At 53.2% G+C, this 27,102-nt stretch overlaps 2 protein-coding genes across 2 annotated transcripts in view; both read right to left on the bottom strand.

The window, feature by feature from the left end:
* Positions 1 to 18,415, bottom strand: part of LOC111157787 (lysine methyltransferase 2D) — a 40,561-nt gene extending 22,146 nt beyond the window's left edge. The window contains exons 1-27 of the mRNA XM_022519422.1: positions 16,533 to 18,415; positions 12,166 to 12,251; positions 11,792 to 11,918; positions 11,386 to 11,609; positions 11,152 to 11,261; positions 10,816 to 10,978; positions 10,388 to 10,553; positions 10,173 to 10,287; positions 9,878 to 10,035; positions 9,542 to 9,687; positions 8,169 to 9,415; positions 7,802 to 8,051; positions 6,600 to 7,708; positions 6,005 to 6,118; positions 5,540 to 5,650; positions 4,813 to 4,917; positions 3,417 to 3,598; positions 3,084 to 3,248; positions 2,883 to 2,992; positions 2,733 to 2,780; positions 1,863 to 2,084; positions 1,493 to 1,612; positions 1,299 to 1,403; positions 944 to 1,074; positions 714 to 861; positions 451 to 516; positions 181 to 291 (exon numbers count right to left, since the gene is read on the bottom strand). Of these exons, the coding sequence (XP_022375130.1) occupies positions 181 to 291; positions 451 to 516; positions 714 to 861; positions 944 to 1,074; positions 1,299 to 1,403; positions 1,493 to 1,612; positions 1,863 to 2,084; positions 2,733 to 2,780; positions 2,883 to 2,992; positions 3,084 to 3,248; positions 3,417 to 3,598; positions 4,813 to 4,917; positions 5,540 to 5,650; positions 6,005 to 6,118; positions 6,600 to 7,708; positions 7,802 to 8,051; positions 8,169 to 9,415; positions 9,542 to 9,687; positions 9,878 to 10,035; positions 10,173 to 10,287; positions 10,388 to 10,553; positions 10,816 to 10,978; positions 11,152 to 11,261; positions 11,386 to 11,609; positions 11,792 to 11,918; positions 12,166 to 12,214 (5,602 nt within the window). The 5' untranslated portion in view covers positions 12,215 to 12,251; positions 16,533 to 18,415. The remainder of the gene's footprint in view (positions 1 to 180; positions 292 to 450; positions 517 to 713; positions 862 to 943; positions 1,075 to 1,298; positions 1,404 to 1,492; positions 1,613 to 1,862; positions 2,085 to 2,732; positions 2,781 to 2,882; positions 2,993 to 3,083; positions 3,249 to 3,416; positions 3,599 to 4,812; positions 4,918 to 5,539; positions 5,651 to 6,004; positions 6,119 to 6,599; positions 7,709 to 7,801; positions 8,052 to 8,168; positions 9,416 to 9,541; positions 9,688 to 9,877; positions 10,036 to 10,172; positions 10,288 to 10,387; positions 10,554 to 10,815; positions 10,979 to 11,151; positions 11,262 to 11,385; positions 11,610 to 11,791; positions 11,919 to 12,165; positions 12,252 to 16,532) is intronic.
* A 3,075-nt stretch (positions 18,416 to 21,490) lies between these two features.
* LOC111157943 (RHEB like 1) lies at positions 21,491 to 24,517 on the bottom strand. The gene is made up of 8 exons (XM_022519690.1): positions 24,439 to 24,517; positions 23,755 to 23,826; positions 23,340 to 23,407; positions 22,981 to 23,063; positions 22,835 to 22,891; positions 22,594 to 22,641; positions 22,170 to 22,251; positions 21,491 to 21,995 (listed from the first exon to the last, which is right to left on the bottom strand). The coding sequence occupies exons 1-8, from the start codon at positions 24,488 to 24,490 to the stop codon at positions 21,906 to 21,908; spliced, it is 552 nt and encodes a 183-aa protein (XP_022375398.1). The 5' UTR covers positions 24,491 to 24,517; the 3' UTR covers positions 21,491 to 21,905.
* Between the last annotated feature and the right edge of the window lie 2,585 nt (positions 24,518 to 27,102).

The following is a 27,102-nucleotide window of genomic DNA, read 5'->3' on the forward strand; positions in this document are numbered from 1 at the left end:
ATGCCACTGAGGAAGACTAAGAATTTGAGGGGACACCACAGGGCTACAAAAGGCCATGGTCAGGGAAGGCGCCCAAGCCTCCCACCAAAGAAGTTGTGCAGATGGCAGTCCCACAGGTAGGACCTTGTCCTTCTCCTACAGAAGACCCTTACCCATGAACAGAGTAGGACATAGCCTCACCTTCCGTGGGAATTCTATCTAAGTCAGAGCTGAGCATCCCTTCACCCGGAGTGCCTGGCTTCTCGGGGTCACTGGGTACTGGGGATGCCTTGACGCCTCCATCCTCAGGTCCTGCAATTGCCAGGACAAACCCATCAGCCAAGGACAGTGCAGAGGCCCCAGCCTGGCTACCCTGAACCACAGAGGGCAGGACACAGCTGCCAGCCTCCAACCCAGGTGGTGCTCAGTGGCAAAACCAAGACAGGACACAGTCCTCCCAACAGCTCTCACCTGGTGTATCAGCCTTGCCCTCAGGGCCTCGGGATTCTTCATCTGCAACATCTGGGCCATCATCTCCTATGAGCAACAGACCCCACTCCAGTCAGAGATGCCCCACACCTGGTGCCCAGAATGGGCCTCCAGCTCCACATGCCAGGGCCTAGGCCCACCCTCAATTTCAGGAGATAAGCCTGTGCCCTACCAGATTCCCTCACCAGCTCCCAAGCACAGGGAAGTGGGATCCCTTCAGACCACCTCGCCTCCACAGGACTGACCTTTCTGTGAGGTAGGGAGCTCCTTCCTATCTGAGCCTCCATCCCCCTTGGCTTTGGGGGTTCCTAGTCCAAAACTTGGCCGGCCCACCCCAACTGCAAAAAGGGCCTTTCGGCTCAGGTCCAGCAGCTCCTTCCCAAAGAAAGCTTCCTGCAGGAGAAGTAAGGGAAATAAGCTTCTTCACGGTCTGCAGGGCGGGTGCTCCCCTCCCCCCACGGAGCCTCAGACCCACCTGCAGATAAGCGGGAAACATGTCTTCCAGTTTGCTCTTCTTGCGCCCTCGCCGCTGCTGCTTCTTCTTCTCATCCCCGTCAGCTAAGTTCTGGTCCACGGGGCCCTCAACAGGCAAGTCTACAGGCATCACTGGGAATAGAAGGGGGGTGTCATCCCTCTCAGGGGCTATGAGGCATGTTGCTCCTCACTTGGCTGAGGGATGCTCTCTGCCTACTCTCTCCCCAATGGAGTTGAGCCCACCAACCTCTCGGCCCTTCGTGAGCCCTCACCCCCTGGGCCTCCCTGGCAGCGCCCCCTAGTCCCTGTGATCCCCACCTTCTCCCAGACCCCACTGGAGCCCTCACCCGTCTCACCCTCGTCGGGCTGCCCATCCCCACTCAACACCTCCGCCTGTGCAGCAGGCCCCTTTTTCACACGTGTGTGAGATTTCCGCTGTCGCACCATGAAACCACCGATGCCTGTGAGGAGGCAGAGCAGAGACTGAGAAGCTGCGGGGGACCTGGTAAGCTCTCTCTCCCCACGCACCTTCCCCATCCCAGGGCCTCACCAGGCCGATAGGGTTTGCGTTTGCGTTTCTTGCTTTCCTCGGTCTCCTCTCTGCCAGGCTCCACATCAGGGCTGATGGGGCCTTCCAGCTTCATTTCGCATTCCATGTGCTCCACGCCACCTATGGTTGGGGACGAGAAAGAGACACGGAGGGAGAGAGAGAGAGAGAGGAAGATCAGAGGCATGGACCTTTTTAACTTTGTCATCCTGCCATCCAAGAACACAGAACCCGGGCCTTGCCACAGAGCCACCTGGCAAGACCAACAGTCACTTGAGGGGGACTAGGAGTAGCAATGCTGCCCCACCCAACATCCCACTCTCCCAGGCATGCTCCTGCTCCTTAGCCACTCCCTGGGATCCCCCAGCCTGACCTTCACCCTTCAGCAGCTCATCAGTGTCCAGGTCCCCATCCTTCTTGTCATCAGGGCCGAGGGCATCCGAGGGCTCAGAGCCCTCCAGCCCTGCCTCGCCTGGAAGGCCAAGCCGTCCTCGCCGTTGGCGCCGCTTGTGCAGAGGGGACATGGTCAGGTTACGCAGCACGGCCATGCCTGTTTCTGTCAGCCACACACCCTCAAAGCGGAAGTACTGAGGCTCTGCACAAAGGGGAAGAGCGCATCACCCCTGGATGGAGGCCCCAGAGAAACCAGAACTCCCAGTTCCAGCCTAAGTCCCCAGCTGGGACAAAAGCAGCTAAAGACAGATCAAAACCAACACTGGGGTGTGAGGGCTGGAGAGACAGGCCACCAACGGGTGCCAGCTGTGGCCCAAGTTCTCCATCAGTGATCCAGAAGGGTTCACAGGCTACTACAGAAGCCTGACTTTGCTCATGACTAACACTAGTTCACCAGTATATTCTCTAGAAGCCTGGGCCTGCAGAATGGCAGCACATGGGGCCCTGGATGCCAGGAGCAGTGCCCGCATCATGACGGAGGAGGAGACGGCCCCAGCCTCCTTCCTGGAGAAAAACAAGTCGTGTTCTGTGCTCTCTGGAAAAGAGATTCTGGCAGTGCAAAGGCCATGTTGCCTAGTGGAATGAACTCTGCCTAGGAAAATGGAAGCCTTGGTTCTCATCCTAAGTTAACCACTAACCTACTGGGTTGATCCTGGGCAGACCATTCAACCTCTGAGGATCTTAGTTTCCTCCTCTGAAAATGAGGAGATGAAGCTGGGGGTGGTGAGAGCCAGACCAAACAGTGTCTGGGTCTCCTCCAGCCTTGGCACTTAGGATTTCTGGGACTCACCTGGCTCTTTCACCTTCATAGGCACCAACTCTGGGGGGGCAACAGGCACTGTGGAAGAGACAGGCAAACCAAGGCCACTTGAGGCCCTGCCCAAAGCAAGGCAGCCCTGCCCTGACCTCTTTGCCCCTCTCCCCAGCACCTGGCACTCACCAGCAGGCTTTACCACATAGGGCTGGCAGGAGACACAGTCAAAGCCCTCGTCAGCGGCTTGCTCCACATCGTCTTCTGTGAAGAGGCTCTCGCAGCCAGCATGCATCCACCTGTAGAAAAGGAGACAGGAAGCAATAAACGTAGACCGCGCAAGGAGGAGAACAGGGAGAAGGTCTCTATGAGGCAAGGGGGCACCCTCACCGTTCACAGTGGCGGCACTGGATGAGCAGGTCCTCTTCCACATATGGGGCGTGACAGATAGGGCAGGTCACCAGGCTGGCGCAGGGCCCGCAATGTGTGTAACTGTTCTGCCATTCACAGTGGAAGCCAGGGGAGGCGGCCCCACACTGCATACAGGACACACACCTGGCGATAGCAGACACACAGACCTTCAGCGCCTAAGCTGCCCAAGGCAACCAGAGGCACTGAAGCAACCAGCCCCCGGCTTTCTACACCCAGGCTCTGTCATGTTAGCAACATCCCAGCCCTCCAGCATCTCTGGCCCCGGTCCCTCAAGAGCCCAGGCCTCCTTACCACTTGCACTTCCAGCCACCCTTGGGTACGGTGAGCAGTGGCGGGTCCAAGCAGTATGTGTGGTAGCTAATGTCACAGTCATCACAGAGCAGCAGGCGTGAGGGGTCCGAAGCTTGGCCACACACCTCACACACGATGCACTCCACACAACGCCAGCCCTTCAGCAGCATCACCTTGGTGATCTGGTATACGATATAGCAACTCCTCAGAGTAGGACACACAAGACAGGACAGACCACTCGGGGCGGGTGGGACTTGCCATGGGAGGGCTGAAGGACCTCAGGGCTCATCTCAGCACAGGAAGGCCATGCCAAGCACACTCGTCCCCAAAAGCAATGGTTCTAAACTTAGGCTCCTGGGGATCGCCACTGATCAGAGAACAGCCTCACCCAGCCATTGCCTCATGACCATCTCTCACTAGCCAACTCTCCAGAAAGACAGAAAGACTGTGGGTAGAATCAGGTTGTATTTCCCCCAATTTTTCTTAAACATTTAGAACCTACCACTGTTAAAAGTTAATGAATGTTAGCAGTGAACAAGTTCTAAATTAACAACAATGAAAACCCCAAAACAAGTGATCCCACTTGGGTCAAAAGCAGTGCTTTCTCCTTGTACACACGTGCTTCTGATTTTGATTTTATACTTTATCTCCAGGCCATATCACGTTTCCTATTAGTAAAGCTCTCACAGCTTATACAATAGATTAAATTATTCCAGTAAATCATGGTCTACCACTGAGAAACTTAATAAAGACCACCATGATTTCCAGAGTACTTTGCCCCATGATGAGTCTGATAACCACTAGTAACTGATAAGTAACTTCTATGACCAAAAGCCACCTTAAATAGTGTGACCACGGGGCGCCTGGGTGGCTCAGCGGGTTAAAGCCTCTGCCTTCGGCTCAGGTCATGATCCCAGGGTCCTGGGATCAAGCCCCGCATCGGGCTCTCTGCTCAGCAGGGAGCCTGCTCCCCCTCCACCCCCAACCGCCTGCCTCTGCCTACTTGTGATCTGTCAAATAAATAAATAAAATCTTAAAAAAAAAAGTGTGACCAAAGGACGCCTGGGTAGCTCAGTGGGTTAAAGCCTCTACATTCGGCTCAGGTCATGATCTCAGGGTCCTGGGATCGAGCCCTGCATCTGGATCTCTGCTCAGCAAGAAGCCTGCTTCCTCCTCTCTCTCTGCCTGTCTCTCTGCCTACTTATGATCTCTGTCAAAATAAATAAATACAATCTTAATAAAGTAAAATAAAATAAAAATAAATAGTGTGACCAAGTGTCAACTCTACTCAAATTTAAAAAAAAAAGAAAAAAGATAGTGTGATAAGAACCGTGGCCCAAGACGAGAAGTGACTGACTCCATTCCCTAGCCCAGGCCTCTTGGGCCTTGAACTCACCTTGCTGTTGACACAGTAAGGGTGATAGCACTGAGAACACTGGGAACAGGCAAGAAGGTGGCCCTCTGCTCCCCGGCCAAAGCTGCCACATACCACGCACATGTCCTAGAGAAACACACAAAAAAACCCAATGACCTAGTCTCCTCATCTCAATCAGTCCCAGAGACCAACTACAACACTAATCTGAAAGGAGGGAGTCCCACACCCCATCATCAGACACTTAGCCATCACCAACCTGTTCCTTCCTAGCATGCCTTGCTCATCTGCCCATGACCATGTACCATTTGAATTGGTACATCCTGACATGGGTAGAAGGAAGGAGAAGTAAAAGGAAGATAAGAAAGGTAAAGACTAGTCAAGATGAGAGAGTAGCATATCTGACAAAAGTCTATGAGCTCTGAGATAACTCAGGTGAGAACGTACGTGAACCTCCCTAAACCACAAGCTTCAATAAGGCAGGTACCATTTCTTGCCTTTTTCACTGCTATACCCCTTGCTATCCTAGCTCAGTGCCAAGCTCAGAGAAGAAACTAAAGAGAAATTTGATGGATGGACAAACAAATGAGCACCATGATCCTGATTCACTGTTTTCTCATTAGCTCACTATCCCCAGAGAAGCAGGTCCTTGGTTTGGTTTTCCTCATTTACCCTCCCACCGCAATACGCACACCCACTGCTGGGTCGGCCAGGTCTGTGCTGAGGACAGGACACCAGATAGGTACGGTACCTGCATGAGGACAAACTTGTCTGTGTTGGAGAAGAGAACCACAGTATTTTGCATGGTGTCGTCATCGTCGTCTTCCTCCTCTTTGCTGGGAGAGCTATCGATATCAGCAACCTTACAGGCAGAGAGTTGTGGCAAGTGAGGCAGCTGGGTCTGGCCCCGCTAAGCTGCTTTCCCCTTTGGTGTTGGGGGAAGGAGATGTGAACCTCTGGCTAAGATGAAGGCCAGGAGCCAGGACTAAGAAGCAGAAGAACACCCTAGCTCCCAAACCGGGCCTCAGCCTGACAGCAGAGATTTCAGAGAAGCCTGGGGGCCGGGTGGACAGAAGGAGCACAGGCAGAGCTGGCCAGGCCCTAGGCTAGCAGGTAGGTAGGTGAGCGTGCAGGGGACTGGCAGGGTGTTTAAAGGGTGTTTAATCCTGAAGGGGCCATCTGAAGCATGTTTGGGAAATGGGAAACCTCTCCTTACTACCAGAGTCTCAATGGAAGAAGTAGTTGATTTTAGCCGGGCCCGTCCTCTCCCACGTCCTCCATGTGCTCCTCCACGAGGCCGGCGTCTTCCTGGGAAACTACTGCTGCGACCCTGAGTGACGGAAGAGGATGATTACAGCAGCAAGTCAGGAGCTTGTCATCCCACAGGGTGTTGGTTCCATGGGCTTGGGGGGCGGGGAGAGAGGAAAGGAATGGACAGAGCATGACAGGTGATAAGGCCCAGGAGTCCCAGTCTGGGCAGGGGAAAAGCCAAGCTCTCAGTCAGCAACAGGGAGGTAGGTCCGGCTCAAACCATTCCCCTGTCCCAAGGAGAAAGAGTGGCCAACATGGCACAATGAGAAAAACAGTAGCTAGAGAGACCTGAATTTCTAGTCCTTACTCTCCTACTGGGTAACCACGAACCTGGACAATTCACCTCCCCCTCTATCAGTATTCCTCTTACAGAAGTTAGAGAATGAACCAAAGGATCTCTGAGAGTCTATGATTCAATAAACCAGGTGGGAAGCTAACAGTGACGCAGGACCACACCCCTGAGAGTGGCATCACACTGACCACAACCAGCGGCCTCTCACCTGTTTGATGCGGGAACGAGCTGGGGAGCTGCGCCGCCTCCCCTTGTCCCCCTCGGCTTTGCCTCCGCCAATAGCTGTCCCGGCATCACACAGTAGCGAGTCATCAGTCTCTGGCAGCGAGTCAGTACAGAGCCGCAGGGAGCCCTCATCTCGGGCTGGACTAACGTCTGTAGATACCCCCAGCTCCATGGACAAGGAGCCGCCCCCCTCGGGGTCGGGAGAGCCTAGTAGGGGCTCTGAGCCAGGAAAACTGGCACTGGCATCACCCTGGCTCAGATTAGAAATCTCATTAACAATGTCGGATTTGATGAGAGTGGGTGGGGTAGGGGCCACTGGGACACGTGGCTCCTCTTGCTCTTCACAGGGTGAACCCTGCCCTGCCTGCTTGCCTTCTGGGCCATAGACCTCCATAGGGGTCACAGGGGCCAGCTCCTCGGGGTCCAGGAGCACAGGGGAACCCTTAAGTTCACTAGCCAAGCTGCCAGGGGTCTGTCCAGCCTCTGGCTGTGAACCAGGAGTGTCAGTCCCATCCAGGGGGGCTGTGTCTTCCCCCAGACCAGAGAAGTCATCCAGAGGTGGGGCAGGGCTGGGTGCAGGGCAGGACAGGTTCCCCATGGGGGAGGGGAGAGGACTAGTAGGGCTGGGTTCCAAGGCTGGACACTCAGGCTCTGGGACTTTCTCAGTCTCCATCTCATGTGGCTCAGCCTCCTCTGAGACCTCCACTGCCTTCTCCATGGGACTCAGTGGGGAGGGAATGGACAGTGGCAGAGCAGGAAGAGAGCACTGGGAAGGAGGGGAATTTGGGGGAGGGGGGGAATGCTGCAGGAGTGGAGAACACCGAGAGGGAAGTGGCTCCATCAGGATGGGAGAGGCTGGTCCCATTGGGGAGCCTGGAGATGGGGGGAGGATCATAGGGGGTACAGGCTCAGGGTCAGTGCAGTTAGCTTCTGGTGGGGGGCTGATGGGCGTCTCAAGGATGGGGGCAGCCAACGGCGACTCAGGGTCACTGTCCCCTTTGGCACCAAAGGGGTACTCTAACTCCCCCAAAGGAGACAGAGCCGGCGGGGCCACAGCTGTGATAATGGGTGAGAGCGGAGGAGGAAGAGGATCTGGAGAGAAAGAGAAAAAGAGAGGCTCTTAGATTAGATGTGCCATGAAGAATTAAGACTGTCCCAGATAAGGGGTTACTAACATCCCCTTACCTGGTGGCATCAGCTGAGGTGACAAGGATGGCTCCCCGGACACCCGCAACTCCTCCGGTAGGGGGGACAGAGGTGGTTCCCCAGGCTCAGACAGGGTTGGCTCTCGAAGCAAGGGGGATAAAGGTGGCTCCCCAGGTGGGAGGAACAAGGGCGATTCCTCAGGTGCAGGACATAGGCCTGGCTCCTCGGGGGGCTCTTCAGGTCGAGGGGACAGGTGCGGTTGCTCAGGTCGAGGGGACAGGCGCGGTTCCTTTGTCTGGGGGGACAGGCCCAACTCCTTGCACCGGGGGGACAGGCGCAACTCCTCAGGCCTGGGGGACAGGCACGGCTCCTCAGACCCAAGGGACAGGCGCGGCTCCTCAGGCACAGGGGACAGCTGCGGCTCCTCAGGCACAGGGGACAAGCATGGCTCCTCAGGCCGGGGGGACAGGCGTGGCTCCTCAGGCCGGGGGGACAGGCATGGCTCCTCAGGCCGGGGGGACAGACAGGGCTCCTCAGGCCCGGGGGACAGGTGCAGCTCCTCAGGGGCAGGGGACAGACATGGCTTCTCAGGCCGGGGGGACAGACGCGGCTCCTCAAGCCAAGGGGATAGACACAGCTCCTCAGGCGCGGGGGACAGGCATGGTTCCTCAAGTACAGGGGATAGGTGCGGCTCCTCAGGCTGAGGGGAGAGGTGGGGCTCCTCAGACCGAGGGGACAGGCACGGCTCCTCAGGCCGGGGGCAGAGTCGTGGCTCCTCAGGCAGTGGCAACAGGGATGACTCCTCTAGCGGTAGGGTCACAAGTAAGTCCTCCGGGGGTGGAGAAGCAGGCGAGTCGTCAGGAGGCGGGGAAGTGGGTGAGTCCTCAGGTGGTGGGAATAGGCGTGAAGCCTCGGGTGGAGGGGACGTAGGAGACTCCTCAGGTGGTGGGGACAGGGGAGATTCCTCAGGCGGTGGGGACAGGCGTGACACCTCAGGCAGGGAGGACAGGCATGATACCTCAGGCGGGGGGGACATAGGTGAGTCTTCAGGTGGTGGGGACATGGGTGAGTCCTCAGGTGGTGGGGACAGACGTGATGCCTCAGGTGGTGGGGAGAGGGGAGACTCCTCCGGCGGCGGGGACAGGGGTGATTCTTCAAATGGTGGGAACAGACGCGATGCCTCAGGCGGCGGAGACATAGGTGACTCTTCAGGTGGAGGAGACATGGGTGACTCCTCAGGAGGTGGAGAGAGGCGAGATGCTTCAGGTGGTGGGGAAGTGGGCAACTCCTCAGGTGGGGGAGAAAGGGGAGACTCTTCAAATGGTGGGGACAGGGGTGACGCTTCAGGCGGTGGAGACAGGGGTGTCTCAAGTGGAGGAGACGGGGGTGACTCCTCTGGTGGAGAGAACGGTGACTCCTCCAGTGGAGAAAAAGGTGATGATTCAGGTGGAGGAGACAGAGGAGACTCCTCAGGTGGTGGAGAGAGGGGTGATTCCTCCGGTGGCGGGGACAGGCGCGATGCCTCCGGTGGTGGGGATGTGGGCGATTCCTCAGGTGGTGGGGACAGGGGTGACTCCTCAGGTGGGGGCAGCAGTGGCATCTCCTCGTTTAGGGGGCCCTCCAACTGGGGCTCAAGTTGGGCCCCTGCTCTCCCTGCAGACATAATACACTATGTTCCCACCTAGCCCAGCTCCACTGCACAGAGTAGGCAAAGCAGACACCACCCCTTGCCACAGAACAGACAGGAATCACTTCCAGTGACCTGCAAACCCCACTCACCTAGTGGTTTGGCTTCACAATGCAGGGGCCCCGGTTCCTTGGGTTGCATGGAGGTCACGTGCCCACCCTTTGGCTGCCCTTGGCATGCGACGTACAGAGCTTCAGGCTCATGGGTGGGGGTATCGCCAGGCTCTGGGGGTGAGAACCTGCAGAGGGTACAGGGGAGCAGACACCATGGCTCTTGTCAACTCTCAGTCCCTAGAGAGCACCCTGGAGCGAGGTGTGAATCTTGTGGATCCTACTGCCCACCTTGGGGCTCTCCTCTCAAAGTCACATGTCCCCTGCAGATCTCAGTACTTCCAAACCCCTCAACCCTCTCTCTTCTGGTCTATTTACCTGCTACAGGTGGGGCGATGCTGCTCAGCAACAGAACCAACAAGCTGTCCTCCCTGGGCTTTGTGACAGCGGTGACACAGTGAGTAGTTTTCAAACCACTCAGAGTTGGGATTCAGCTCAGCTGAGCCAGCCCCACAGGCCCGGCATACCCGGCATGCCTAGGGGGAACAAGCAGGTGAAACAGGCACTGGTCAGAGAGCAGCCCAGAAGAGAGCGCAGGACTCTGCACAACACAGAAAAAGTAGGTTGTAGAAGGCAGAGTTAGGGGAGGATAGCCGACTTGGGGGACAGTCACCTTGCACTTCCAAGAGTGAGCAGGCAGTTCCTCCATTGGTGGTTTTAGGCAGAAAGTGTGGTATCCTTTGTCGCATGTCTCACAGACCAACATCTTAGAGTCATTCCCAGGTTTCCTGCAGGAACATGGGGCACACAACAGGGTCCCACCTCCCCTTATTTTCAACCCTAACTCCTGCTTCACCTGAGGGTTCTCTCCCGGCCCCCTTGTCTTACCTGCAGGCTTGGCACACTTTGCACTCAGGGCACTGCCAGCCAGCACGCTTGCGGGCAGTAAGAGCAGTGTCCAGGCAGGCCCCATGATAGTGATGCCCGCAACTGGTACAGAAGAACAGGTCACACAATTCCCCGGGCCCCTCACATACTGCACAGCGAGCCTCCTCTGGAGTGGGAAGACAGAGGACATGGGTCAGCTATTGGTTCCTTGCAGGACTCAGCAGAGCGCTCTCTCCATCAGGCATTCCGGAGACACAGAATGAACCAGGAACACCACCGTAAGGAAGACAGGCAAGAAGTCCCTGTGCTCACAGAGCCCCCCCCTCTATTCTAGTGGGGCAGACAGACGGTGCTCTGCAGAGCACAAAGCCCCGGGGACACACATGGCCCCCTCATGCGCCCTACGGCCAGAGGGCAGGGCTTCTTACCCAGATGTGCAGCCCCCTCACTGTGCTCTGGGCATAGCAGCTGCAGTGTTTTCATGGACAAGAAGGAACCGCTGGCAGTCGCACAGGGGAAGTGGTAAAGCCGTGGACACCCAGGCGAGCGGCAAGGGATGGAGGCTCCGAACCTGGCGCAGTGGGAGCAGCGCTGCCAGGTTGGAGACAGAGTGTCAGGCCCCCCCCCGCTCTCTCCAGAGCAACAGATCAGGCACCAGCTCCGCCACCATCTACCCACTGCCCTTCTCACCCTACCCTCTCACAAGCCCACTGGCCCTGCTCGCTCCGCCCTTTGCCTATGCAATCTCTTGGCCCCAGCCCCACCTGTGAGATCCCTGAGAAGATGGCCTTGTCCACACCACATAGTTCTGGGCCCTCCTGCCCCCATACGCCTGCCGACCATGAAGCACACCAATGGTGAGCCCAGCAGGACCCTTTATAATGGAAAGGGGTAAAAAGAAACGACAGAGTTAGCAAAAAGGTAATCACTGGCTCAGGACCAGCCAGCCCTTACCCCCTTTACCACCCAAGTCAGCTACCCCACTTCCCCTCACTTACCTCCAGGTTCTCCTAGGTGGGCAGGTGTCAGGCCCTCAGGGAAACCGATCTGTGACAGGTCCTCACTAGGCAGCGCTGCCTCGTTGGGCCCTGGGTTCCCCCCAGGGGACACCACTGGACACTGGGGCCAGTCAAATGGCAACTCAAAGCGCCGTAGTTCCCGCTGCCCATGTAGACTGGGCTCCCCACAGTTACAGAGAGCACAACGCCGCGCTGGACCCCCACTGTGGACACACAAGCGTCAGCACCATGGCAGGCCCCTGCCCAAAGGTGACCTTAACAGCCCCGTGAATTGGCATGCCTGATTCCCAAATACTCATCTTCCTCAATCTTCCTCCTTAAAAGCTGAGACCCTCAAATCAAATCTTTGTGTGCCCTTATATCCTCATTTCCCCAAACTAGTTACCTGCAGTCCTGGGGAGGATCCTGAAGCCTAGGACCGCCAGAATTGGGCACAGAGACCTCCCCCACATGCGGGTTGGGAAGGTCTGGCTCAGTGGTGCCTGACTCCTCAGAGGCCGCAGGTCCATCAGCTGAATGAACAGACAGAAAAGCATAAGCATACATCCGGCCTCATCCTCTGTGTGATGTTAGTCCACCCATCAGACCCATGAAAGTAACCAAAACCCTTGGTGGATCATAGTAATGGCAATTTGCCTTTTGTTCCAAAGAACAAAGTCCTTCAATTACCCATCTATTACACAGACTTAGCTCCTGAAACCTAAGGTTGCCTGGGGAGGGCAGAAGGCTACCAGCAAATGCAGAATTTGCCCTACTCACCTGCCGGTTCTGAATCTTTATCCTCACCAGGCGGCTTCTGGCTGTCCATCCCTCTCTCCGACTGGGCAGGGCCCTCTCGGGGAGACCTGTCAGAGCCAAAAATAAAAGATCTACATGTCTAGTAAGTCTTCCCAACTAAACACTTTCCCCAGAATCCTAGAAGGAAAACAGCTATTGCTAACTGGACTTTACAGAAAGCCGAGAAAAGCCATACCTACAAATTCCTGTTCTAAGGACAAGGAAGGTCTTTCTCCCTAATCCTTATCCCACTGCCTTCCTTCCTTCCCGGATAAACTCATACCCTATTCTCCCACTCTGGATTCTCAGGGGATCCACTCCCCTCTCCCCCTTCCTACCTCCTGCATAAGAATTCCCAGGGTAAGAGCATCCAACTAGAAGCACATCCAATCTATATCTAGTACCACCCTTTGCCTCATGTCTGAGTTCTTGGCTCCTGGTGGGCCCTATTCCCTGGAGTTTTTCCTCGGATCTCAAGTCAGCTACCATCCTAGAGGTATGTCAGTGTCAATCCAAGGGTAGCCATAACCCAAAAAGTCTTAGTCCAGTCAAAATCCCTCTCCCAGAGATAGAGTCTGAGGCTTTGTAATGGAGAATACATTACTGAAACTAAAGCCCAGCTAGGGATGGATCTCTCCCACTTCCACTGGTTTCAACCAGGAGATCCCAATCACAACAGAAGAAACTCCCCAATTTCCCCTGGACTGCCTATCCAAATCCAGCTCAGACCCCTGCTGTGACTGAGCTCAGGATCTCACCCAGCCTGAAGGCCTCAGGTCGTTGCCCTTAGCAACGCCAACTGCCCTTCCTCCTCAGATGTCCCTAGTAGTTAACAGAAGTGGGCCTTAAGAGTTACTGAGCATGTGTAGCCAGGCCTGAGGCTAAGGCATGCTGGGAGTTGTAGTCTCAGGAAGCACACCGCCACTTGGAGGAGTTCTAAACCAGGGAGGACACAGCAGAGCAGACTAGCTTCCTTCCTCTTCCGTCAAGCAGGGTTTCCACACACACTATGGGGGTGGGGGGTAACGGTCCCCTCTTCTACAATATGCCTGCCTATATCAATCCAAATGAACACACTAAAGTTATACCTAAGAAGGTTGAGACCCACTTTTTGGGCATATTTTCCTAAACTGAAGAGGGAACTAAGCACAGTACAAAAAAGAGAGAAGTGAAGAGTTACAGAGGTGAGGAAAAAAGACATCTTACAGAAGAAGGAAGAAAGGGATAGGTGCCTGTAGCTCTTAATGGGAAGAGTAACGGTTTAAGCAGAGAAAGAAAGCATAGTGTTCCAAAGGATTGGGGGGGGCGGTGCGCACAGGAAGGGGGAAATCCCTAAAATAACTCTAAATAAAAGTTTGAGAAATTTATCTCTCCCATCTTTTCCACTCCTCTTATTTAACTAGAAGGATCACACAAACCTGAGTAAGGACAAGTGTCTCTTCCCAAACCAAACACCCCAGTGGTTTGTCACTGGGGTTGAGTGACGGGGGCAGATGAGATGGGAAACCCTCACAGGTGGCCAGGATTGGTAAATCAATTTCCCAAGAACCACAATTATCAATCCTCTTTCCCTGAGCTCACACTCCATTTCCAGAAACTGGAAACGCACCTTCTGTGACATATCACAGGAAAAGAAATTTTATTTTACCCCCCCCCCCACTATCAGAATCTACTAGATTGGGAAAGATACAATGTTACCTCCATTCCCAGGTCATCTCTTTCCCAAACCTGCCACACAACCATCCCTGAAAGGAAAGGAGGGTGGTCATCTGGCCAGCCCACAGAAAAGTTGCTCTGGAACTTCAAGGAGCCCTTAGAAGCCACTGTTGGGAAGCAGGGGTTGGAAGACAGGGCACCAGCCAGGCCCCTCTTGCTATTCAGTCCTTCAAGGCCTGACCACACCCAGAGACTTCAAAGTTGCCTAAATGTGTGCATCTTACTGTACCTTACCACTACATGCCCCAAAGATCCTCTACCAGCTCTGCTCTCAAAATTAAGGCCAAAGGAGTCACAAACAGTAAGAAATAAAAAGCAACAGTGATAATATAGGAGGTGGGAGGAGGACTGCCTCACACAAGGCCAGAGGGACAAATTCCTCTGCCCTCCCCCAAGCGCAGCCCTCTCAAGCTGGTAAGGCTGGCACTGCTCGGGGAGGTACAGAAACCACCTTAGTCCAACCTTGGAAGATAGAGTACCAATATCCTCCATAGCCAGAGCCTCATTCATGGGGCCATGGAAGACAGACCAAGAAGCAAAGAGTAGAATGTCCTCCAAGCTGTACCAAAAAGAATCTAGAGGTCCCTCCAAGAAGCCTGGGCTCCATTTACCTACCCCAGCAGTCTAGCACCTGCACCCCAATGCTGAGTCCCAGGTCCCTGAATGGATCAAAACAAATAAAGACCACAGGTTCCCCTGTCCCATCCTTCACAGCCAGAAACCACCACATAACACACACACACACACACACACACACACACCCTCCAAAGGTTTTTTCCCCTGGATCTAAATTGGGTTAATGCCTACCTAGCCTTCCTCTGGGGAACTAGAGATCCCAGACAAGCACAGATCTAGGGAGTAAAACTGTGCTGGCCTCCCTTAGTCCTGGGCCTAAGAGGCCCAAAACAGTAAGGAAGGAGAAATGGGTTCATCTCAACCCACTCTTCCCCCGCCTCCATCCCAGACTCATAGCTTTAACTCCATTTTCCCAGCCAAAGGGGAAATGGAGACTTGGGAGAGGTGAAAGGCTGAAACAGGCCCTTGAGTGAACAGCTCTTCTGTAGGACTCAGGACTTCCTGGTTCCCAGCCTGAGAATCAAACCACACCTCTCCCCACCCCCATTTTGGGCCGGCCCTCCAGGAAGAATCCAATTGGCAACACTGGCCCTGTGGACCCTCTGGACTGTCTCTGGGTCATCCTGGGGTTAGCCACAGCTAATAAGGAGAGGTCCCTCCTAAGGAAGTTCTCTGGGGACAGACAACAGAAGGGACGCTCCTGAGGAGGCAGGGGCAGAGAGCATGGGTGACAGCTAGCCTCATTCCATCACCTCTACAGTACCTCTCACCTCAGGGTTATCACCCAGAAGTCTTTCAAGAGCAAAATCCCTATTTTCTCCTTTCCAAGACCAGGCTGGAAGGGATCTAGCATATGTATGTTAGAGGCAGTGGAGTGAGGGGAGCAAAACACACCAGGCAAATCACTGCTGGGCAGCATGACAGCTGTGAGAGGGGCTGTCCCAGCCCAGGGCCCGGAGGCATGAGGCTCATGCTGCACCCTTCATACACTCACATACACACCCCTTCTCCCCAACACCTCCTGCCAGGGTTGGAAACACAGGCTTCAGCAGAAACAGCTCTGATCAGGTCATTTCTCCTCCAAAGAGGGACAGGCCACCCTATTCTGCAGGCTTGGGACAGGATCAGAGGACCAGTTCACATTCCCTGATTGAAAAGGGTTGGAGAGATCTGGGAGGGGCCTGTGGGACTGGCCAGGGACTTACGGGCAACAGCTCTCCACACCAGGCCCAGAGAAAGCGGGAGACAAAAGCCATTTTTTGCAGCCCACATTCGCAGGGAGCAAATCTCAACGGCCTCCTCTATAATCCCCTAGAGATTATGTCCATCCCCAGAGGAGGGGAGGCAAAGCAGGCTAAGACAGCACTAGGCCTCGCTTTGCCAGGGGTCACTTTGCCAGGCAGGGGCAGTTTAAAGTTGAACAGCAAGGCCAGAGCTGACCCCAGCCCCGCCTCCTTCTTGCCCCAGCCACCCCCTTCCTCACACTAGTCAATTTCCACACACTCTCCCCTCTGCAGAGTGAAATAAGACCTGGTGAAAGATCTAGGGTTCCTGGAGTCTCCCAGACCCTGCTTCTGGGTGCCCGGATGGGCAAGAACCACCTTAAAGTCCAACCTGGCAGTAAGTCTGACCTGGCAGTGGCACTCTATCCTCCCTCTTAAAGTTGTTCTGTTCCCAAGGCCCACAAGGAACCCTGAGGGAGAAGCAGCCAACTGGGATTGGTGCTGGCATCAGGGCCTGGGTCCTAGTTTAGCAGAGCTTCCCCCCAACACAAAAATAAACAGGCAGAAAGGCGATCTGGCCAGGTTCCCAAACTCCCGTGGTTCCCTGAACCCCCAGTCTTTAAAGAGGCACACCCCAGACACCAGGCCTCAGTTCTGCCTCAGTTCTGCCCCAGCGACTGGCTCAGGTTCCCTTGACAGACCTTGCCAAAGGAACCCTCCTCAGCTCTGGCACCCCTTTCTCCAACCTAAAGGCCAGCTCAGGCCAAGATAGTCCATCTGGCTATGCCCCCAGTCCAACCCTTTCTGGGCCCTGGCCGGGCAGACTTCACTCACCTCTTCACAGGGCGATCCAGAAATCTTCATCCGAGAACATGGCCAGAGCCCGGGCCGCTCCCCGACCTCCAACCGCCAGAGCGATCACAGCCGCCCCCCGCACGGGGGGGCTTAGGGGGGCCAAGAACGGTAAATCCAGGTCGGAGTGGCCACCCTCCTCCCCCCCCAAAAAAAGCAAGACGCCAAAGAGGGGTTCTCTGCCTCGGGTTCCAGCAGTTTAGGTTTCCATGGACAGCCCCAGGGCGGCGAATCCCGAGCGGACACAAAGAGAGCACCGGTGGCTTTGATCTTGGGCGAGAAGGCTTCGCATCCGCGTCGCCGGGCGGCCTCTCAGTCCTAGGGCCGGGCCAGCGCCCCGGCCGCCCGCGCCGGGCTCGGGCGGAACGTCGAGGCTCTCCAGATGGAACGTCGAGGCGCCTCCCCAGCAGCCCGGAAGGAATGCCGCGCCGCCCCGCGCCGGGCCCGGATGGAACGTGAGACCCTCGCTGGAGCGCCGAGTCCCTCTCCCCGCCCGGGCCGGCGCCCCGGGGCCGCGCGAGCTACGGCGACGCGGAGCCGGCGGGGCCGAACCTGACACACACCCAACGCCGGGCTCCTCGACCCCAAGCGTTCGCCCTCTGAGGCTTCGAGCCCCCCACCTTCTGCTCCCCCCCGGGGAAGGGAGGAGGGTAGGTGGGCGAGGAAGAGGAAGGGGCGGGCGGTGCGAGCCCTCTGCCCGCTCCCCTCCGGCCGCTCCAGGCCCTGCGCTCGCCTCCCTTCCCCTCTGGCCTCGGGAGCTGCCCCGCCCCCGGCCTGGCCGGCTCTGATCGGCGGCACCCCCTCGACCCCCGGCTGGCTGTGATCGCGGGGGGCCTAGAGGTGCATGGCCCAACCCCGGCTCCCGGCACCGGGGGGTCAGGAAACTGAGCGGAAAGTGGGGAACGAGGCAGCCATTTGCAACCGGAGAGGAAAGTAGTGCAGCGCGGCGCCGCTCCGCCTCCCCCCCCTCCGCCTCCTGTTCGGCCGGTAGGGTGGTTCCTGCGAAGGGGCTATTTCCTGGCCCAAGATCTCGGCAGCGGTCGTGGAGATTCAGGAAGCCTCCGGCGCGAGATCCGGGGGGACCTTTTGCCTGGGGAACCCCACTCGAGAAGCGGAGAAAGGAGAAGACGCGGCCCTATTTTGTGTTGGAGCGGAGCGGCGGAGGGATACGGCCCTCTCGGAGGAAAGGTTGTGACTCTGCAGTTCTACGCACACGCTGTGGGATCCCTCCGCCTCGGGTTAACCCCGACTGCGCCGGGCCGGCCACCGTGCAGACACGTGGGAAAGAAGCCCCCCTTCTCTGCACCCCGGCCCTGGACCTGCCTCCTTCACTGCCCGGCTGGTGAAACTAAGACTCCGGACACTTTCTAGTTCCGTTCCCTTGCAGTTCTCGGTCCCTGAAAGCACCTGCCCCCTTGCCTTGGCCAGGGGCAATCTTTCGCGGGAGGGGGATGGAAGAAGAGCCAGGAGATTGGCCGCTGCTCTGCATCCTGGGAACTGGAGTCCGCAAATGGAGAAAGTGAGGCACGGCGCCTGGCGCTGCAATGGGTGGGTTCTTGCCACGTCTGGGGGGGGCCGAAGGAAAGCGGGACAAGTCCCTGTTCGTTCTTTCTACCTTTCAGACTCCCTCGTGAGGAAAGAGGAGCCAGTGCCCCCAGAATCACCACACACACCTCCCCCATCAAAACATAAATGTGGAGTTTCCTTCCTTTCCTGGGTGCTCCCATTCCCAACCCCAGTCTTTCTCTCGGGACCTTCAGGCCCTGTGTCCCCTTTTTTAGTAAACAGAGGGGATGTACCTTGCAGCCTTGGAGCCTTGCTGCTACCTGGCCAGAGTGCTATTACTCTAGACAAGATCCCAAAACACTACTTGCAGGCATTACCCCCCACACACACCCCCATATGTCTGGGTGAGAAGGGATTGGAATGCCTTTTCTGCATTAGCTGTAACCACGGATGACCAGAAGGAGACAAATTAACTATATGCTAGATACTTTATATATTCTTAGTTATTTCTCACCCTCGTTATGAACTACGTGGAATTAAGTCTATGATGATGAGATTGAGGCTAAATAGGTAAAATTTCCCAGTGAACCACATCGGGTGACATCCATGATTCAAACCAATGGCCATGTTTTTCCTAAGATTGTATATATTTATATATCAGAAAAAAATTTTTTAAGGATGTGGAGAAAGAGGCAAATCATGTACCGGGCTGGTTTTGTGGGAAAGGGTTTACAGTGTTGTCCAGCAGAATTTTCTGCAATGATGGAAATGCAGTATAGCTACACTGTCTAATTTGGCTTAGCCACATGTAGCTGTTGAGCACTTTGAAATGTAGGTGGTGCAACTGAGGAACTTTTTGTTTAATCTTAATACTAAATTAAACTATGCGAATTGTAGCTTCCAAATTGGACAGTGCAGAAAACCTAAATCCCTACAGACCAGCCAGGTTCATAGGAGGGATCAGAACTAAGCATATCCTGTGCTAGCCACACAGTGGCATCATATAACCTGCTCTGACCATGCAGGTCTAGTTCAGCAAAAAAGTCCCAACAGTGACCCCGCACATGTCCCAGCTATATTGAATAAATTAACGGAGATAGAAGTTGGGAAATGGGAGCACCTGGCTGGCGTAGTCGGTAGAGCACACGACCTATCTTGGGGTTATAAGTTCAAGTCCTACATTGGGTGTAGAGATTACTTAAAAATAAAATCTTTAGAGGTGCCTGGGTGGCTCAGGCATTAAGTATCTGCCTTCGGCTCAGGTCATGGTCCCGGGGTCCTGGGATGAAGCTTCGCATAGCATCCAGCTCCCTGCTCAGCGGGAAGCCTGCTTCTCCCTCTCCCACTCCTCCTGCTTGTGTTCCCTCTCTCACTGTGTCCCTCTCTGTCAACTAAATAAATAAAATCTTTTTTAAAAAATAACATAAAATCTTTAGGGGCACCTGGGTGGCTCAGTCAATTGGGTGTCTGCCTTTGGCTCAAGTCGTGATCCCAGGGTTCTGGGATGGAGCCCTGCAGGGGGCTCCCTGCCCATTGGGGAGTCTGCTTCTCTCTCCCCCTGCCTCTCACCCTGCTTGTGCTCTGTCAAATAAATTTATTTTTTAAAAAAACTTTTAAAAACTAAAATCTTTAAACAAACACTTTTTCTAAAAAGCTGGGAAATGTAAGGTCCCTCTCTATACCTGGAGGCAGGGAGGCTGACCTTCACCAAAAAGATCTCCAGTAACACTATAGCCACCGTTTCTTAAGGGTTTATTATGTATGAGAGACTGTGCTAAGCATTTCATATATCATCTCACTCTAATTCTCTCAACCCTATGAAGGTGTAACTATACTTCATAAATGAGAAACTGAGGCTCAGCCAGGCTAAGTAACTCTAAGTGACTCTCAGGGTCACACAGCTAAGTGGAAAAGCATTCCAACCTAGCCATTAACTACTATTCATTACTTTTATCAGGGCTTTGAGATTGCTTGACACACTTTTAGAAAACTTTAAACATTTGTAAGTCTATCCAGGACCTCATAGAAATGGCAGCAGGGCAATAGATAACCTATAATGAATATTCCAGGTCAGACGTGCAAAAGGACCTAATTTTAACATAAGGAAAGAGTGTGGTGACAACCTTATAGAGAATCCTAAACTACTGAGATTGCTCTTTGGAGAATGCTTCTTCCAGCAGCCCTTATTTTTTTAGATTCTAGATTAGAGATGCAAAAGCAGCTGGCAGAACTTCTGAAAACTAGCATGATAATCACCCCAACTGTAAGCCCAACTAGCCTAGAATTGGGCACTAGCAAGATCACAGCTAAGATTTTGCCCATTCTCCACAGCTAAGTGCATTGACAGAGTACCTCAGACTTCCCTCAGGTGGCAAGAGAAGTCTGTGTTCTCTCTGTGAAGGATGCCATTCCAGTAACCCTAATAAGTCCTTGGAGGAGGTATTGGGCCAGTTAGGCCCTATGTCTGGTGGGGGGTGGGGATAAGCAGAAAGGGTAGAGGCAGAGAGGACCAATTCTTCCTAACTGAGATGTCCGTCCTTCCACTGAGATGGCAGGTTAATAAGAAAGAGTAGAAGTAGGGGCGACTGGGGGGCTCAGTTGAGCAATCGGCTCTTGATTTTGGCTCAGGTCATAATCTCAGGGTCGTGAGATTGAGCCCCTGGAATCTCCTTGAGAGTCTCTCTCTCTCTCCCTCTGCCCCTCCTTCCCCAGGCTCAGGCACATGCACGCTGGCTTGTATACACACACACTCTCTCTCTCTCAAATAAATAATCTTTAAAAAAAAATCAGAAGCAATATCCTTTGACAACTAAAAAGGTAGCATGATTCCAAAGGTGTGAAGGGTGTGAAAAGGTCACCCAAGGTATGAAAAGACCAAAGAACATTGATAGAAAGAATGGCTCTGGGGATATGGTAAGCAGAAGGATGGATATACACCAGGAGCATTATTTCTTACTTTACTCAACTCTCTTAGAAAGCCAAAATCTTCACCAACACTTCAGTCCCTGCCTCTACGCTCCTTTTCTATTACATCACTAGGATGAGGGGCTTCCTTCCTCCCCAAACCTTAGCCTCTCTCTGAGGGCCAGCCAATGCCAAGGCTCCAGGAGGGAAGCTAGGTCAGCATGTGGCAGCTGGCCACTAGAGGGTGGTGTTTCTGTAGTTAAGGGGATCTTGAGAGTCTGCAATCTTGGATGGGAGTGGCTGCCAACTGGTACCTGTAGAGCAGAACCCAGCAGAAAAGAAAGGTGAAAAAAGCTAAGTAGTAAGTCTTAGGGTAATGGTCCTCCCGAATGAGTGAGGAGTAAGGAATAGGAATGAAGTAGGAGGAAAGTGTTAGCCCTGACTCCCCACCAGAAGTCACAGTCCCCACTCCTTGGAAAAGGAGATATTGGCCCTGAGCTCTCCCCACATACAGAGAAGCCAACGACAAAAAGATTTCTCAGTTTATTTGCATATATACATGGTCACCCTAGGGAGCCTGCTCCACTTCAGGAATCCCCAGCTCCCTTCACCAGCCAACACCCAAAACCTGCACAGAAGAGTGGGTCCTAAATAAACAATGCTTAGGACTCACAGTGCAACCCTGCAGGTTGTAACAATTCATTTAGCAAAAACAGAGGACTAGAGGCCAGAGCCTATGAGACATCCTTGGCCCATTGTAAACATTGACAACCAGGCCACTGGAGCCTGGAAAAGTGTGCAAACATGAGGGTACCACACTGTGTGACCTCAGAGGACTGGGGACACAGCTGGCAACCATACCCGTGAAGTCCTAAGGGCCTACAACCATTGGAGCCTGGCAAGTGCCAGGGGCAGAATCAAGGCAGCAACCCAATGGTTGAGGGCTCACATGAGCTGGCAGCGGCGCTCTTGCCCATAGGAATTCTCCACCCGGGCAATCTCCTGGATGACTTTGGTGAAGATGCCTCGAGTCAGCTGCAAGGGACAGAGATTCAGGGCAAAAAAAAAAAAAAAAAAAAAATCAGTTCATTGCCAATACAACCCAGCTCTGAAGTGTATACCCCACTCCCCCATCATCCTCACCACCAAGCAGTGCCATAAGAAAAACACTGCTACCCTGATTTTGCCCATAATCTTCAGGCCAAGCACCTGGTTCTCTCGAGCAGATGACTCCATAAACGTCGCACCCCAGGACTCTGCCAGCTTCTTCCCTTCAACTGCCTGGACCTCCCTAGAAGCAAATTTGGAACATGAAGATGGAAGATAGCAATGTCCCCAGGTTCTCTGCAAAATCATTATAGAATCTAGACTTCTGACCCATCCGTCTTCTAAGGTCTGGGAGATGGGTTGGGGAAGGAGAAAAATAAAGGAGACCTCAGAAACCTAGGACTGAGACTGGAAATATGAAATTATAGCTTTTGCAATAGAGGGGGTATCTCATCTTAACCTTCGAGTTAGAAATGAAAAGAGGTGAAATGATTTGTTCAAGTCCGTGGCAGAGCCAGGACTACAGCCTGACTGATTGCTAGACCATCTCACTTTCCTTTGCCTTGAGCTATAGAGATCTCTGTACCTGTCTGGAGAGAGATCTGCCTTGTTCCCCACTAGCACCACCGGCAGCCTGTGAAGAAATAACAGTTACTAGTGGATCCCCTCCCACTCCCCATGGAACCCAACTTCCTTCACATCGTGGCTGGACAACTCCCCCAGAAGATCAGACAGGATCTGTCCTGGCCTCCTCCCTCACTTGGACCCTCCACTCTCTTCCATCCCCTCATGTCCATACTAGGTTTCTATCTCCCAGGGCCACTTACCGAGTTTTGCCATGGCCTTCATGTAGCTTTTGGTACAGACTCTCAATGACTTGGAAGCTTTAAACACAAGAAATGGAGCTATAAACTTATACTGGGACAGCCCTCAGACCCTCCCAAGTCCCCCTCTCATAACCTTGGTCACTTACCTATGCAGAGAGGTGACAGAATACACAAGCACATAACCATGGACCCCAATGATGAATGAATAGGGCAGAATGCTGTACTCATCCTGACAAGAAACAGAAACATCAACACCTAGATACACAACACTCAGATGGCAAAGGTCGGTGGGTTGCATCCTGGGGACCCTCCCTGGGACGCTCCCTACTCCAGTCATTTCTATTCAACAAGTATTTACAGAGTAGCTCCAATGTGGACTGAACACTACCAGCTGCTAAAACACTTTTCTTTTAATACCACTTTACAAATGAGCCACAGAGGCAAGCAGACCTCATCTCCCAAGATTGAACTGCCGCATTTAAATTACCCTGCCCCAAACTGGTACCTGCCCTGCTGTGTCCACCAGGTGTAGGTGAAACTCATCTTTGCCAAGAGTCACTATCTTGCTGTAAGCTGAAAAGAAAAGAAAACTTGACTGTGAGGTGCCTTGTAGGGCTAGCAATGTGTGCCCCGATCCGTTCTTAAACCTAGAGGTGATATAGAGATGGACGAGGTCCAGGGAGCTCTCCAGGCAGCTGGAGAGACAATGTTAAGGTTCTTATTGTCTGGTCTACACCATCCTGGATGCAGTATCCTGCAAAATCCACACTCTAGCTCAACTAATAGAACAGGATTGCTAGAGAAGAGATTAGATTTAATGGCTAATTAAATCAGCCCCTTGGCACCAGGAAAATCCCAAATTACGGAATTGGGGCAACAAAGACCTCCCTGCCCCACCCCTAGGGGAGAAATCTACTCACTGTTCTCCACTGTAGGATCATAGCCTTCCAGGAACTCGCCCTCCACAAACTGATGTGCCAAAGATGTCTTCCCTGTGGGAAGCAGTGGTAGTTGTATCCAAATCATCCGTCCACATTTACATCCTCTGTCCTTTCGGGCTGTGGCCCAGGACTAAAGAGGACCCCAAATTAGCACCCTAGCCTGTGGGTGCCATGCAATATTTTTCCTTAGCCTACCCTCACCCTCTTTTCGCCTTGGGTCTCTGCACCCTGGCCACCGGATGCATTCAGTAGCGCCGCAGGAAGCCTTTCCCGCTGCCTTTCCCCACCCACCCCTAGGAAGATCCGGGATTCCCCTAGGATCAGGTCTGCCCCGCACCCGGACACCTGAAACTTGCCATCCACACAGACCGCGCCCCCGCCATCAAAGCCTGACCCCATCCCCACCCCTTCCAGGGTAACACTGGGGGCCACTCTGGTGTTCCTGCAACCAAGCCCACATTAACCCTTACATGCTCCTACTTCCTGCAGCCCTCCACACACTACCACCACCAGGCTTTCCTCCTCCATCCTTTCAAATCCTCGTCCTACACCCCCGTTCTAACGATGCCACCATTCCTCTCCGGGTCGTGTTCCCGCGACAGCGCGCCTCCTCTGGCCACAAAGCCGCGGTGCGTTCGTGCTCTCCCCAAGGCGGAGACTCACCTACAGAGCGGTACCCGAGGATGACCACCTTCCTGTAGCGAACTAGCGGCATGGCAGTAACCGGCCCCGAGGGGCTTGCCGAACCGCGGGCTGAAAGAGCCCTAAGAAGAGGAGATCTGAGTGTAAGGCAGGCGCAGCAACTGGCACAGTAAATTCGCTCACCCTGGAGCTGCCAGGGACAAGCTAGAGGGAAACCAAAACAAGCGCCGCGCCCGGAGCTGGCCACGTGATCACAACACAGCAAGACTAACGCGAGGGAGCCGGGCGCCGGGGGATCTACAGTGCCGCGCCGCTCCGGGCTCCGCCTCCCAGGCCGCTTGCCATTGGTTCATTAGAAAGGATAAGGGCGGGGCCGCCAGCGGGAGGGAAGGGTGGGCCTCACGTGGAGCCGGAGAACGAGGAGCTGCGCTTGCGCAGACTAGAGCCGGTTCATTCATAAAGAAACAGAAAGGAACCCGGGGTCCTAGAGGTGTTTGCGCATTTTCAACCTAGCAGAAGTGGCCGCTAAGAACCGAAAAATGGAAAAATACCCGTTGTGGCTCTGTTGGAATTTCTTCTCAGAAGATTCTAGGCTTCCCTTTTGCAAGGTCTCTGAGGTGCTTGGATAGGAGAAAAAAAGGGCCCCAAATTCCAATATATTACCTCTGTTTCCCCTAGACTTCGGCCCCAGATCTTTTATCGTCAATTTCCATAGTCTACCAGGATCTTCGGAAATGCGATTCTTATTCTTGAGAAAATTGTTAGGATTTGTGGTCAGGTCGTCTGAAGTTTTGTAGTCATCCTAATAATCAATGCATTCATTTATTCGACAAATATTTATTATGCATATACTATATGTTTCAGGCATTGTTCTAGCTTTGGGGATAGAGCGAAGAACATGACAGACGTCTCTCTGCTCACAATGCGTAAAGCCTAGTCTGAAGAAACAAACATATAAGCAAGGAAATATTAGATAGTATTAAGTGCTATAAAAGGTAGTATAATAAGAAATGGACACATTAGATTAGTAATACTTCCTCTCAAAGGAATCCCTATTTAAACTGAGGTCTGAAAGACAATAAGGAGCCAGCGAGAACAAAATTCTGACGAAAGAAACCATTAGCGCTATGGGTGCTACGATGAAAATAAATTTGTTAAATTCCAGGAGAAGGGAGGGAGAGAGAGTGTGTGCATCAACCTAAAGCAGGTGAAATCTAAGAGGATGGCAAGGTCCCGGCCATGTAAAGAAGTTTGGGTACCCAGAAAGCAGATGATGATCTGAATATCTGAATTGTGTTTCAAAAAGATTTCCCTGGTTGAGGGACGCCTGGGTGGCTCAGCCAGTTAAGCCGCTGCCTTCCGCTCGGGTCATGATCCCAGAGTCCTGGGATCCAGTCCCACATCAGGCTTCTTGCTTAGCGGGGAGCCTGCTTCTGCCTCTGCCTGCCATTCTGCCTGCTTGTGCGCTCTCTCTCTCTCTCTCTCTCTCTGACAAATAAATAAATAAAATCTTAAAAAAAAAAAAAAGATTTCCCTGGTTTAAATAAATAAATAAATCTCTCTGATTGTGAAGAAATGAGGCGAATAGGAGCAAGAGGGGAAGAAGATCAGTTGGGAGACTTACTTGTAGTCCAGGTGAGAAGTGAAGCAGGCTTGACAAGAGTGGTAGAGATGAATTAAGTGGAGAATTCTGGATGCATTTTGAGGCTGAGGTCAATCTGACTTGCTAAAGGATTGGATATAGGAGGTGAGGGAGGGAAAAAGAAGAAAGAAAACATCTAGGTTTATGGACCTCTACTTGGTGCCAGGTGCATTTTATTGTTATCTCATTTAATATTCACAACAGCCCTAAAGTTGGTAATTGGTGTTATTTATCCATTCATTAACAAATATTTATCAAACAGCCATCATATCCCATGCACCTTTCTAGATGCTGGGAATAGAACAGCAAACAACACAGACAGGGTCATTTGCTCATAAGGAGCAAGTATTCTTTTGGACAAGACCAACAATCTACAAATAAACAACAAATAAGCTGCAATAGAAAAATAATAACTGCAGTGGGAGGAAAAACAAGGTGTTAATGGGCTAGGGAGTAATGGGGTGTAGTATTCCTCTTATTTTATATGATATCCTAGAAATCCTGAGGAGGTGACATTTGTACCTGAGGCTTGAATGATGGGTAGCTATTATCACCCTTATCTTACAGATGTGGAAACTGAGATTTGGCCATATAGATAGCACACAGAAGGTAGTTCTTCTGGAAGGGCCTGATGAAGTGTGTTTGCAGTAGTTAGATTGTACTGGAGGGGGGCGCCTGGGTGGCTCAGTGGGTTAAAGCTTCTGCCTTCAGCTCAGGTCATGATCCCAGGGTCCTGGGATCGAGACCCGCATCAGGCTCTCTGCTCAGCAAGGAACCTGCTTCCCTTCCTCTCTCTCTGCCTGCCTCTCTGCCTACTTGTGACCTCTGTCTGCCAAATAAATAAATAAAGTATTAAAAAAAAGTAATTAAAAAAAAGATTGTACTGGAGGACACACTTTGTATAACTGTGGAACTATCTAATGCTTTAGGAAGTCCAGATCTACAAGAGTTGTTTCAAAGAGGCACTTACTCTGGCCTCAGAAAGGGACCTAAATAGTTTCTTGACTGGGTAAAGGAAGTTCCTTGCAGACCAGCAATTTTAT

The sequence above is a fragment of the Enhydra lutris genome, unplaced genomic scaffold (genome assembly GCF_002288905.1).
Source record: "Enhydra lutris kenyoni isolate GAN:26980312 unplaced genomic scaffold, ASM228890v2 scaffoldscaffold56, whole genome shotgun sequence".
Taxonomy (NCBI): Eukaryota; Metazoa; Chordata; class Mammalia; order Carnivora; family Mustelidae; genus Enhydra; species Enhydra lutris.

What these genes read in the sequence shown, in the direction of transcription:
- LOC111157943 (XM_022519690.1), bottom strand. Translation starts at nt 24,490, where the DNA reads ATGCCGCTAGTTCGCTACAGGAAGGTGGTCATCCTCGGGTACCGCTCT. An exon ending in TGGTGGACACAGCAGGGCAG is followed by an intron (nt 23,064 to 23,339) that starts GTACCAGTTTGG and finishes GTTTCTTGTCAG; the next exon opens with GATGAGTACAGCATTCTGCC. An exon ending in GAAGGCCATGGCAAAACTCG is followed by an intron (nt 22,642 to 22,834) that starts GTAAGTGGCCCT and finishes ATTTCTTCACAG; the next exon opens with GCTGCCGGTGGTGCTAGTGG.